This window comes from Gossypium hirsutum, chromosome A07 (assembly GCF_007990345.1).
Source record: "Gossypium hirsutum isolate 1008001.06 chromosome A07, Gossypium_hirsutum_v2.1, whole genome shotgun sequence".
Taxonomy (NCBI): domain Eukaryota; kingdom Viridiplantae; phylum Streptophyta; class Magnoliopsida; order Malvales; family Malvaceae; genus Gossypium; species Gossypium hirsutum.
Window position 1 is genome coordinate 20,220,791 of NC_053430.1, and position 14,077 is coordinate 20,234,867.

At 31.8% G+C, this 14,077-nt stretch overlaps 2 protein-coding genes across 2 annotated transcripts; one reads left to right on the forward strand and one right to left on the reverse strand.

The window, feature by feature from the left end:
- Nucleotides 1-2,210: 2,210 nt before the first annotated feature.
- On the forward strand, nt 2,211-5,386 carry LOC107953277 (pentatricopeptide repeat-containing protein At2g27610). The gene has a single exon (XM_016888523.2). The coding sequence runs from the start codon at nt 2,431-2,433 to the stop codon at nt 5,047-5,049; it is 2,619 nt and encodes an 872-aa protein (XP_016744012.1). The 5' UTR covers nt 2,211-2,430; the 3' UTR covers nt 5,050-5,386.
- Nucleotides 5,387-7,010: 1,624 nt separating this feature from the next.
- Nucleotides 7,011-12,118, reverse strand: LOC107953276 (protein SUPPRESSOR OF K(+) TRANSPORT GROWTH DEFECT 1). Its single transcript, XM_016888521.2, has 8 exons — nt 11,347-12,118; nt 9,762-9,867; nt 8,681-8,879; nt 8,267-8,335; nt 8,055-8,129; nt 7,801-7,899; nt 7,486-7,641; nt 7,011-7,347 (listed from the first exon to the last, which is right to left on the reverse strand). Exons 1-8 carry the CDS (start codon nt 11,828-11,830, stop codon nt 7,222-7,224), a joined length of 1,314 nt encoding a protein of 437 aa, XP_016744010.2. The 5' UTR covers nt 11,831-12,118; the 3' UTR covers nt 7,011-7,221.
- Between the last annotated feature and the right edge of the window lie 1,959 nt (nt 12,119-14,077).

Here is a 14,077-nt window from a genome sequence, read left to right on the forward strand (position 1 = left end):
ACATTGGTTTTCCATCATCATTTGTTGTTTTTATTGAAACTTTGTTCTTCAAAGGGACAATCTTTTCATCATCCATCTTATTTTTGTTTTCTTTCATTTTTCATCTTTCAATTTGTCAAGAATTATTTTTTAAAGGGTTAATTAGAGTCATTAATTGAATTTGTTAGAATTTATGTCTCAAATGGTTCAATTGAACACTCATCAAACATGCATCAATTATAATAATTATTCATAATAAGTACGAAAGATATTTACATCAAAGCAATAAAAACATGTAATAATGATGATTAAAAATTAAATATTGAAATCTTATATGACAAATCTTTTTTACTTTTTTAAAATTCCCTCTCATTCGTTTACAACTTCATGTATTATATAATGGCATCATCAATTAAAATGATATTATATATCTCTTCGGTGTCATTGTTATTCTAATATTTCTTTTTGAGATATTTTTAACTTAATAACGATATCAATTTCCATTCTCTTAGATGCTATTTACAAATAATGCTATTTATATATCTAAACTTAAATTTTAATTGATATATAACTCTAACATTGATATAAAATCAATCTCTATTTGTATACTTAGACTTCTATTCAAGTTATAACTTTATTTTATTATGTTAATAAATATGAAAATAAAAATAAGTTAATTATAAAAAATAAAAATAATTTAGAATTTTTAAAAATAATATTTTAACCTTAATTATCAGTTATTTTGACTTATTGATAGTGACTAAGATTAGGCTTTTATTCAAGTTATAACTTTATTTTAGGGTCAATAAATTATCACAACTAATTTTTTAATAGAGTTATAACTAATTATTCTAAATTAAATTATAAATATTTTTAAATTTCAATTTAGTAATATGGTAGAAAATAAAGGGTATTCTCGTGGATTCAAAAGTTTTTTTAAACTCATGTTTTTATATATACTAGCGTCTAATGACGCATGCATTACATGTGATTTTATGCTTTTAATATTTAATTTATTTTTAAATATTATATTTTTAATTGTAGTAATTAATGTAAAAATATTTCTTATTTAAATTATTGAATATATTTAAAATATATTAACTTATCAATTCAAATATTATAATAGAAAATTTTCAAATCTTAATTAAAGCATTTTTAACATATTCAACCTATATTATAGTTTTACTTTGTGTAATTATTGTAAAATAACATTATTCAAAATAATAGTTGATTAACCTAGTTAATTCTAATATGTTATTAAGTGATAATTAATATGTTTAGAATTTTATTTAAGTAATAATTCTATTTTACAATTTACATCAATAACATTAGCATAACTTTTTTTACATAAAAAATCTTTAACTAATAATTATAATTATAATAAAACTTTTTTAATATTTTATGCTTAGAGATCTATTTTAAATTTAACACAACATTTTTAACTAATAATTATAAATTAAATTATAATATTTTTAAATATGTAATAACTTTCACAACTTCAATTAAATTATAATTATTTTTAAATGTATAATTATCACACCTTCTATTTTATTTCAACATTTTTATCTTAAACGTAAATTTAATAATATAATGGAAAGTAAAGGTATTCTTATCAGTTCAACAATTTTTTTAAACTTGTGTTTTCATATATATATATATATATTAGACGTAATTGTTGACTTGATTGATAAGAAGTTTGATGTCTCTTATAAGGTTTTGAATTAGAATATTGTGGAAAAATTAAATAACCTTAGAGAGAATTTTATTTCTCATTTAAGAGTTTGATCTAATTTAATATCGAATTTAATTAAAACCCAGATATTGTATAAAAAATTTTAATCAGTGCTTTATCCTAAAGCTAAGACGCTTATGTGACGTACACTAATTTCATTTAGTATATTTTAGCCACCCATGACTTGTTATGGAAAAACATAATGACTTTTTTTTCTTTTGCTTATTTTATTTTTTTATAAGAATTTTTACTTATCGTTTTAGTTTTAAGTTTAAATTTGTATTAATTATTATTTATTTTATATCTATGTCACACTAAGTAACCGAACGAAGATTTACGTTTTCATCCCTTTTTTTCAAGCATATAATTTTGAAGTTACGACAAGTGGATAATATGATATATTAGTGTATCTAAACTAAATTAATATAAACAATCTCATTAATCAACAAGTGCTTGACTATAAATTCCGAATAGAGAACGAACATAGGTATCAACATTAAAGACAACATAAATATTAAAAAGAAATAGGTTGATGACACTCTTTGCCTTTTTTCCTTCTGTATTAAACATTGGAAACTCCAATGCCCTTCCATGAATTCTACCATTCAAACCTCACTTTTAGTCTTTTGATTTTGGCGTTAGGATCTAATTTGCTCTATATGTGCAGTATAGTATAGTAGTATGGTTTTTAACAATTTTGAATTAAAACCTCGGTTAGCATGACGTCAAGCCTCTCTCTTACGAGAAATCAAGCAAAACAACTCCTCAAAACTCTCAACAACCCATTCCACAAATTTCTCTCCGTTTTCCAAACCAATGCGTCGATCCCTCAACCTCCAAAGCTTTGTGTTGAATCTGCTTCTTTACGGCACACTCCTCACCTGTTTGAAAAAAGTCCTCAACCAGACCTTGCCCAATGCAACGGTTTGCTTTTTGACTACTCTCGCAATAACAACAACAAGGAAGCTCTAAATCTCTTTTTGGGTATTCATAGTTTTGGTTTACCAGTCGATGGATCGACCTTATCCTGTGTTTTGAAGGTCTGTGGATGTTTGTTTAATGTCATAGCTGGAAGACAAGTTCATTGCCAATGCTTGAAACTTGGGTTACTTGAGGATGTCAGTGTAGGGACTTCTCTTTTAGATATGTATATGAAAACAGAGAATGTGGAAGATGGTAGGAGAGTTTTTGATCATATGGGGGAAAGAAATGTGGTTTCTTGGACTTCATTGCTTGGAGGCTATGCACAGAATGGAATGAATGAGGAAGTTTTAGAATTGTTTCTGACAATGCAAATGGAAGGGATAAAACCCAATCCATATACCTTTGCGGCTGTTCTTGGAGCTTTGGCGTCTGAAGGGATGGTAGAGAAGGGTGTTCAAGTTCATTGTTTGATTGTAAAGTTGGGTTTCAAGACAGTAACTTTTGTGTCCAATTCTTTGATTAGTATGTATTTGAGGTCAGGGATGGGTAAAGATGCTAGACTTGTTTTTGATGGTATGGCAACCAAGAATGCTGTGACATGGAATTGTATGATTTCTGGTTTTGTAACAAATGGGCTTGATTTCGCAGCTCTCGAAACATTTTACGATATGAGGCTTGCTGGTGTTAAGTTTACTCAAATGACTTTTATTCCTCTTATTAAGTTATGTGCTAATCGTAAGGAATTGGGTTTTACAAGGCAGCTTCATTGTCGAGTTTTGAAAGATGGTTTTAATTTCGACCCTAAAATCAAAACTGCACTTATGGTGGCTTACAGTAAGTGTAGCGAAATCAACGATGCATTCAAGTTGTTCTCAACAATGCATGAAGCTCAAAATGTTGTATCTTGGACAGCCATGATCAGTGGACATCTGCAGAACGGTGAAATTCAAGAGGCAGTTAAACTTTTTTGTTTAATGAACAAGGAAGGTGTTAAACCAAACGATTTTACTTATTCTACCATCCTTACAGCTCAACCAGCTGTTTCTCCTTTCCAAATACATGCACAAGCAATCAAAGCTAATTATGAGAAGTCGCCGTCCGTTGGAACTGCTATTTTAGATGCTTATGTTAAGCTGGGAAATATTGAGGAAGCTGCTAAAGCTTTCGAACAAATTGATGAGAGGGACATTGTTGCATGGTCTGCAATGCTAGCTGGTTATGCTCAAATAGGAGACTCTGAGGGAGCTACCAATATTTTCATGCAGCTGGTAAAGGAGGGGATTAAACCTAATGAATTCACCTTTTCGAGTGTTATAAATGCCTGTGCATCACCTACAGCACCGTTCGAACAGGGAAAGCAGTTTCATGCATGGTCAATCAAATCAAAATTAAGTGATGCTTTATGTGTCTGTAGTGCTCTTATTACCATGTATGCTAAGAGAGGGAATATAGATAATGCATATCAAGTTTTTAGGAGGCAGCAGGAAAGAGATCTCACGTCATGGAACTCAATGATCTCTGGATATGCACAGCATGGTCATGCAAAGAAAGCTCTTGAGATATTTGAGGAAATGCGAAGAGAAAACATGGAAATGGATGATATAACATTTATTGGTGTCATTTCTGCCTGTAGTCATGCTGGATTAGTGGACGAAGGTGAAAGGTACTTCAATGTGATGATAGAAAAACACCGTATTTCTCCAACAATGCAGCTGTATTCTTGCATGGTTGATCTATATAGCCGAGCAGGCATGCTTGACAAGGCCATGGATATCATTAACATGATGCCGTTCCCTGCTGGTGCAACTGTCTGGCGAGCTCTCTTGGCTGCCAGCCGTGTTCATTGCCATTTAGAGCTCGGGAAACTTGCTGCAGAACAGCTTATTTCACTTCAGCCACAAGATTCAGCTGCATATGTTCTGCTCTCCAATATTTATGCTGCTGCAGGAAATTGGCACGAAAGAAGGAATGTGAGGAAATTGATGGACCAGAGAAAAGTGAAAAAGGAGGCTGGTTACAGCATTGAAGTTAAGAACAAGACTCACTCATTCTTGGCCTCTGATCATTCTCATCCCATGTCATATCAAATTTATTCAAAACTTGATGAGCTAAAAATTCGACTGAAGGACATGGGGTATCAACCTGATACTGATCATGTACTTCAGGACATTGCAGATGAAGATAAAGAAACCATCCTGTCTCAACACAGTGAGAGACTGGCTATTGCTTTCGGGTTGATTGCTACTCCTCCCAGAACAGCACTTCAGATCGTTAAGAACCTTAGAGTATGCGGAGACTGTCACACTGTTATTAAGTTAATATCACTGATTGAAGGAAGAGATATAGTTGTTAGGGATACAAACCGGTTCCACCACTTCAAAGCAGGTAGCTGTTGTTGTGGTGATTACTGGTAACCAACGATCGTTGCAGCTTGCAACTTCCGAAGTGTTACTCCATTCATCTAGCTGCAACAAAGGGCAGAAATATAACATATATCTCATGTGCTAGGGATGGCAATTCAACCCTATTTATATGCATACGAGTCTGCCATGGTAGAGTGATGGTTGCTGAGCAGTAAGGCTTACATTTATCAGAGGCAAAGTGACGGTTGCGTGCGTTCCTGATTTTGCATTCAGTGAACATGTTTGACGAGGCAAGTGACAATTCATTTGAGTCGCTCTCGTGCTTTTGTTATTTCCTGATTGTTGATACTTTTAGTAATTGTGAATGTATTGTTTTCATTGGTATAAATCAGGATTTCATCCTCTGTCACATGGACTCTTTCGACAATGATAGCATATCCATGTCCGACACTCTGATATGTTGTTAAGATGCAATACCTGCACTTCATTACTAAAGTAAACGAGGCCCTCGCAATTACATCAACAGAAACTTCAACTGAAGGAGGAATCCCAAACTTGACTTCGAGTTTTAATTTTTTTTAACAATCACATTCAAAGGGAGTTTTCCACTGCTCCCATGGACGTTCAGACCTGGATGGGTTATAAGGGTGAACAGTCCTTAGCTACCAGACTAATTAAGGGAGTTCGGATTTATTTTTAGATTAAATACCTAGAAGATCAATGTAGGTCGGAAAGTATTTAATCTTTCTCAAAATAAATGGGTCAATTTAATCTTTGTAATATTTAAAATTGAATAAATAAATATAGTTGAAGTGGACTAAATTATTTTTGTTAACAAAATTTAATGTGGCCAAAAGAAAAAAAAAACTAATTGCAATGTGAAAAAAATAATTTGTAAATGCAGAATTGCTTAAACTTTTTTAAAATAAAACATTATATAGTATTCATATAACTTAGAAAATATTCTAAAATTTTAATGATAATTAATAATTAATTCCAAAATTTTGAGAAAAAAAAAACAAATCTTAGAAAATCTATACAACATCAAAATAACAAAAAATTATTTTAAAAAAATAAAATTAAAAAATCTTTAAAGACTTTTTTTGTACTTATAATTTCTTTATTTAGAATTTAGAAACGTTTATTAACTTTTATTTTTTCTATTTTTCTGAATTTTCATAATATTTAGAATTTTATATAATATTTTTATTATTTTATTTTAGATATTTTCTTAATTGTATTTGTATTCACTTATCCTTATTTATTCCCTATGGATTAAATTACTTATAATAATTTAGTAATGAAAATCGTTAACTGTTCTTTTTACTTTGTAATAGAATAAGAACTAAATTACCCGATTTATTTTGAGACCCTGAATAATATACTACATAGACCTCCCTGAGTGCTTATTCCTTTATTTTCTTTCCAAGCCATTTTTTGTTTTACCATTCATTTAGGGCATCGACTTGCTATCATCCAACCACATGAACTGAAAAACGATGTAAAGTCCACTAGTTATAAATTTTGGCATCCTCAAAGGAAAATGATAGATTATATTTGATTAGGTAAAGCTTCAATATTGCTTGATGAAATGATCAAATTTCACTTTTATTTTAGGGCATCCAAAGATGTGTTGTATTATGCATGTAAAACAATGCCCTTCATGTGATTTTTGGATCCCAAAAACAGCAGTCATTAAAAGAATTGAACCAATCTTCAGGTTATGAACATTGAAAATTACACCCAAACCAAGTAAAAAAGATGAGGCAAACTTGAAGAGTTGTGACTCAGAACCATTAAGCACCAATTTTATAAAGTAAAGAGAGTTCATAGAGTTCAATATTCTGCATCAAAGCCAAAAATAATATGAAAAGTAGAGGCCATTCATAAATCACATTCAGAAGTATACACTTTCACCTCTCTTTCCACTCCAAACCAGCCCATACACCCAACTGGTAGGCCAGCAAGTAGTACAGTAAATACTCCAAATGCTTACCTCAAAATTCAGATCATTTCAAAAACCAGAAAATTATATTGCAGAAAAAGGGTACAGATCATATTCATGCGTTATAAGCCAAATTCCTTATAATCTTATTTACACTGTATAAACAGGAGATTCAGATTGTGTCGAACATTCATTCGATGATCCAGAAGTTATAAATAAAATACAGTGTTTGCACTTACAACTAGTGTAGATCAATGTGAAAAGTTACATTAAATCTATCAACCTTCCTCTCCGAACTCATTTGTAAATCTTTCATGGACCTCAAGATCAGCTTTGCTCACTGTTGGCCTCTGTCTTGCAAGCACCTTGTCAAAATCTGATCTTGAAATAGGAGGTGGAAGAATCTGCAATGGCATTAATCAACCAATAGATATTTAATTACTTCAAAAATCACAACATTAAGAGAATCTCCAACAGCAATGAGAAGCATAGGAACACAAAGGTTAATACTCAAATACTTTCTATCTCAAGCAACTCCATACCTGTGCCGCAAGTCCTTTGGCAGCCAATTCCTGCATAGTAATTTGGACAGCACCTGGTTGCTTTGGTCCACATGGCATCCACATATCATCAGGTGTCTTGAAGAAAAACATGGCATCTTGGGTTTTACGAACAGGTTCAAAAAGAACATCCTTTACCTGTCAAGACAGAGACAAGTAAAGAAGTGCAAAAGTGACCTACTCCGTATTGGCCCTTCATAGTAAAACTCGCATCCAAGATAGAACTCATAGAATGAAGAAGAAGAAAGATAAATGAAGAGAAAATATTCAAATGTTCCATATAGTTGTTGCACTTACACAAACAGATATGTCTGACCCTGAAAACCCATCCGTCCGATGAGCTAAGCTTTCAAAATCATTTTCAGTCAAGTTGTGGGGAGTATCACCCAGATGCACCTGTCATAATTTATTTTACCAAAACATGGCAGCCATGTCAAGAAACAAAAGTGATTTAATGATTCTATTATGAAAAAAGACAAAAAAACAAGCATTTTCTTCTCTCTTTTTTTCACAATATTTTGAAGGACAATGTTAAGGGAAAGGTCAAGTACTTTGAACATATGTTGCCGAGCCTTCAAATCTGGAAGAGGTATGTAAATACGCTTATCAAAACGCCGGCGGATGGCCTATATGAACAATTTATTAGTAAAAGAATTCATTACCAATTCAATACGAACAACTTTATTTATCGTTTTCAATGCATTAGATGTTAACAAGAGTGCCCCCTAAGGATGCTCATTAACAACATCCTATTCCCCTTTACCTGATCAAGCGCGTAAGGAGTATTTGTTGCTGCAAGCACTAGGACTTTCTGATCATTATTTCCAACGCCCTAAAACATAAACAAGGTAAAAAAAATTCATTCATTAAGCTAAAAATCTTGGAAGGAAACAATAGCTATGTGTCACAATCTGGCATGGGTGTAAATGAGACATGAGCACCATCAAAATACAAACACGCCATCATGGAGGTTCTCAAAATTTTAGGATAAAGATGCTAGCATACTGCAGAATCTAGCAGGGAAAAAATATCTTGCATAATATTTAAATAATTTCTAAACAATATAAACTTAGTCTTTCTAAATATATAAGATTTTGGAAAGGAAAATAATTTCTTGAATAGCTTCTGGCAAAGAAACTTTAAAACTCTTCTTAGCAATTTCACCACGCTGACATACCTGCATCTGCACCAAAAGTTCAGTTTTGATACGTCTTGATGCTTCACTCTCATTGCCCTCACCACGCTGTCCACACAAGGAATCTATTTCATCAATGAATATGATGGATGGTGCACTGTCACGAGCCATCTGAAAAAGGTTTGAAACTAGCTTTTCGCTTTCCCCCATCCACTTTGAGACAAGGTCCGATGAGGAAACACTAGCAGAAAAGAAAAAGGAAAAGAGATTAAATTTTAAAACAGAAACAACCAGAAGCCTATCCATAATACATGCACATAAACAGAACAAAGGGATATTAGGCATCCATGCTCAATAAACAAAATGTTCATAATTACATATTAAAAATAAATTTAAAAAAAAAACCAAGAGAAATATACACATCTGATTGGTCCTTATAAAAATTCCTAGATTATTCCATAACTTACTATGATTCAGTTTCATGACAGAAACTACAAGCAAATAATCAACTTAGATTCCAATAAAAGACCTAAAAACCTAGAACCTTCTTGACTAATATAAACTCAATATAGTACAAAATAAACTAAGGTTGAAGGAACTGTAACTTGTAATCTGTTCCTGAATGACAATCACTAGAATGCATGATATACAGAATCCCGGATTGTTGAAATAAAATCACATAAAATGGAGCACTACAATGACTGCATCAACCTTTTGTGGTGTTAGATATCATAAAATGGTTCACACATAACTTCCCAAGCACAGCGGATGTAAATTTCACTTAACAGAACAAACATGGAATTAAGAAAGGTGGGGAAACTTGCAGTACATAACCACAAGTTCTCAACACTGCCAACACTTTGCCATTGCAATCCAGTGATGCATTTATTGGGGTCTTCACTACTGCCACCTTTCCCTTTCTCCAGATAAAAAGGAAAGTGGTGGCTGCATCACAGAGAAAGGGTAGATGACACATCATCATCAAACATGTTAGAGGTGACCTTTTTCCCCATTGTTGTCATGATTCAATATGCGCCTAAATTTTTATTTGAAAAAAGTATAAAAAGGTTTCAAATTCTTGTTATGGGCAGATAAAGTATTCAAATATGGAAGTATATATTACCTAAAAAATGTAGAGTCTGCTTCAGTTGCAACAGCCTTGGCCAAGTATGACTTACCAGTCCCGGGTGGCCCATACAACAGAAAAGCTCTCCATGGCCTTCTCTTTCCTGAAAGAGAAGTAGGAAAATTTTAACAAAATTAATCCAATTGTATCCCAGCATATCTAATGTTTAAATGACAATAAATAGAATTGAAAAAGAAGCTAAATGAAAAAAGATTTTATTTAGTGATTTGCTACTCCACATCCCAACTACAGTTCGAGCAAACATAATACAAAAGCAGTTCAAATCTTACCAACTCAATACTCTAGCAAGGCCAATACTAGAAAAGGTAGGAAAATATATGGACAGGTTAATGATAGAGCTCTATTCCTACCATATTGCAAGCTCGATACCACTTTGTTTAACTCCATATCATAAGAGGGAACAAAATTTCAGTCAGACAGCAAATGAAATGAGTTACAAGACAAGTTTTAAGGTGAATCCAACAAATCCTACAAGAAAATTATAATGGAACCGTAAAATATATTTAAAAACTTAAGACTGTCAAAACCAAATTAGCCCATCTGATTGAAATGGCAATGCTGCTAACTCCAAATGAGGGAGTCTGTGACCATGCAAGCAGCCAAGCAACAGTTTCTATAAGATAAAATTGACACTAATAGAGGTAGCAAGCAAATATTAGCAAGGTGACGTCAAAGGTTGTTTGTCACATTTAAGTTTTACAAGAAGTGTAGAAGATGATGATGATCACGAAGTGATGACAATGATAATGATGTTTGTATGGCCATTGTCACTTAACAGCTATGATCATTAGATTAGCAACACAACAGCAAAATAATTGGTTTCAAATGTGCAACTATGCTTTGTCAAATTAACTCACTCAAGATCATCATATGGTTTACTAGTGAGCAAAAATCTAGCCTTGATGCTTGTGATATTCAAGGAATCAGTTCAAATACTGCCTATGAAAATGACAGCAAGACACAGCACAAGTAGCCATATCAATGATTTGCTAAAGTCTCTCTGCCTTCAACAGTCCAATAGAAATTAACAGGAGCTATATTCGCATGCAGTGTGCCATAGGTACTCAAAAAACAGAAAAACTAAAATCTGCTATTCACATTTAAGACTAACAAACTCAAGCAAAGGAAATTTGTGACAATTAATTGACAATGCAACAAGATTAGGCACTCTCCATTACTACAATCAACTTAAAGAAACAGGCTTGTTTGTCCTAACAATATCAAATATCAACACCAAGATTGCATGGTATCTAAATAATATCACCAAAAGGAATAAATTTCTTAACAGTTCCACAATAAACAAGAAACCATTTCACTATGCTCTTCCAATTGAAGAAATTAGAAAAAAGTCAATAATTTTATAGTTAAGAAAAATCCTTAACCACTCCTACCAAGTAACCGCAAATAACATAAAATTCCTGGATAATTCAGCAATAAAAAATTTAACCATTTCATTGTCAATTAGTAAATACTAAAAGCCACCTAAAGCCACCAGTTTTATATAAGTACACTCAAACCATCCTCAGAAAATCAATAACAAAATCCCCCAAGAAAAACTAACCAGTAAAAAATTGAGGAAATTTGACTGGCAAAATAACAGCTTCTTGCAAAGCCTGCTTAGCACTTTCTAACCCAGCCACATCATTCCACTTAATATTAGGCTTTTCCCTAATAATAGCCGAATCAAGCCCAGCTCTCAACTTAGCCTGATCGGGATCCTCCCCATCACCTCCTTCCCCTCCGCCGCTACCATCCTTGGGCTTACTTTTGGGGCGAGTGGCAACAGCAGCGCCCCCATTAGTAGCCGGTCCAGGCCCACCTTCATCGAGAACGGTACGGATCTCCTCGGCACGGCGTAAATACTCGGTGAATTTCTGGGTAATAGCCTCCCTAATTTTGGGGTTCTTCTCGTATTTCAAATGGGTCTTGAAATACTCGAGCGCGTTCATGTATAAAGGGAAAGCTTTGCTATAGTTCCCAGCATTGTCTTCTTGGACCGCTTGCTTCACATACTCTATCGCTTGTTCTTTGAAATTGCTATACATTTCTTCTTCTTTTGTTCTGGGTATTAGATATATTTTCTCAAAGAAATTGCATGGGATCGATGAAAAATTAATCAATTTTTTCTTTGTTCATTGTGAAATTTAGGGATTGGATGGGAGGACAGGGAAGGATGTAAGGTAGGGATTTGGCTGATGCTAATTGCAATGAATTAGGGAAAGTTTATTCTGCACCTCTTTCTCTTTGCGATCGATCATATGAGGAGGCTTTGACGAGGAAGGTTCCTTCGTCATAACTTAAAATTAATTTATACCAGTGTATAAATTTTATAATTTATAATTTTTTTTTATGCAAATTTTGGGTTTTTTATTAAAATAATATAAAAAATAATTAATTACGAAAAATGTATAAAGAACATATTATTTAGTAAAATAGGCATATGGTAGAAAATTTTTATAAAAATACTTTTTGGTAAAAAAAGAAAAATTGGAGTAACCGGTAAGAAGTTTCTCCATTTTGGATGTTAAAAGGGGATAAAAGAAAATAATAAATAACTGGAATTTATGAGGCAATTTACACTTTTAAAAGTTTTGGTGCTGTTACAGTGTCATGCTGCACTTTAAAGTATTTTTTTAGCTGTTAATTAAAACGATAAATTTATATATAAGCTCTTTAAATATTTTATATCATCGTATTTTTGTTAAAATATTTATAACAAATATCTATTTTCATAATTAATTTGCTTTTCATAATTTTTTTTAATTAATAATTTTTTTATATTATTTAGATAAAAAGCTGTAAATTTTAATTATTACATATCTATACTATATTAACTAATTAATCGAATTAATATCCGAGCCACAACTTAATTTGAAAAACACGACCTTGGAAATGACCAAAAAAATCTTTACTTTTTATAATAGGATGATATTTTTTTTAATAAAACAATATAAAATAGATGATTTCAACTAAAGTGTTAGTTGATTTTAATAAAAGATTTGTAAATATTCTTTTTCATCCATATAAATTCCAAAATAAAGTCATAATTGCAAGGATGTTGGTATGTGATAGGATGATGCATGGCTGCAAATAGTATGTTTGCAAAGAGCTGCCCAACTTGATTGGGTTGGCCAAATCCCACCGACTCTTTTGCAAATAGTAGCCATTCGTGCAAACGGAAAAGTCATGAGCTTTTAAGTTTTTTTTTTACATACAATAAAGAAGGGGTAATAATATCATGGTTTAACCATCATCAAATACAAATTTGTATTCTTTCTAACACATATTTAAGTTGGATCTATAATTACACAATGAATAATAATAATGTTTTATACTATAAATTTGAATACATTATGAGAAAAATTATGCATTTTTTCCATTTTAATATTTATATATTTTTTATCCCTTCTCCTACTATTTTTCCCAAATTGATGTCTCTATTGGTTCAATAATTAATTAAATCATTAAGTTTATTTTTAAAAAAATAACCAATCAAAAATTGCTATGTGACAAAAAAAACTAGGTATTATTTTCACTTCAATATATATATATTCTTTTTGCTTTATATTCTTTTATTTATTTTTCCTCTCATCTCGAATCTCTTTTACAAGTGTGAGCATTTTAGGTGTCATGGTTTAGTTCAAAATTTTTAGAATCGGATCGATGGTCGAACCAATTAGGTCATCAGTTCTCGGTTTGGCCAATTCATCTAGTTCAATCAAATAAATATTTAAATTTTATAAATAAAAAAACTTTAAAATAGAGAAAACCAGTTCGACCAGTCTATATCGGTTCATGGGTCAATTAGTTCAATCTCATCCTCTGAACCAGTACATCAATCAACTCTCAATCCGACCGACTAGTCTTGTTCAATTCTGAAAACATTGGTTTTGACTGATGAAAGAACTTTTTCAATCTTATTTGGTCGAGCAGGCAGGCGATGAAGTTCAAAAACATAATTAAATTGCCAACATGACCTCGGGATGGTGCATTTTGAGCATTACTGGTATTACTAGACATTATAAAAGAAGAAGAAAAAAAATAAAAAGAGAAATAATGTAAAAGAAAATTAAAGAATTAAAAAATATAAATTTTCAAAGTTTATATGACATGACAATCTATTATTAACTAAAATCTTTTTAATAGATATAACATTTTGGTGTAAAGTGGGTAATGAAAGAATAGTTTCGGTGTTATTTGTGGCGAAAAAACTTGGGAAAAAGGATATAAATTAGGTACTAATACATGACTTAAGCCTTCTTTTAAAATAGATTTAATTACTTTTTATTATA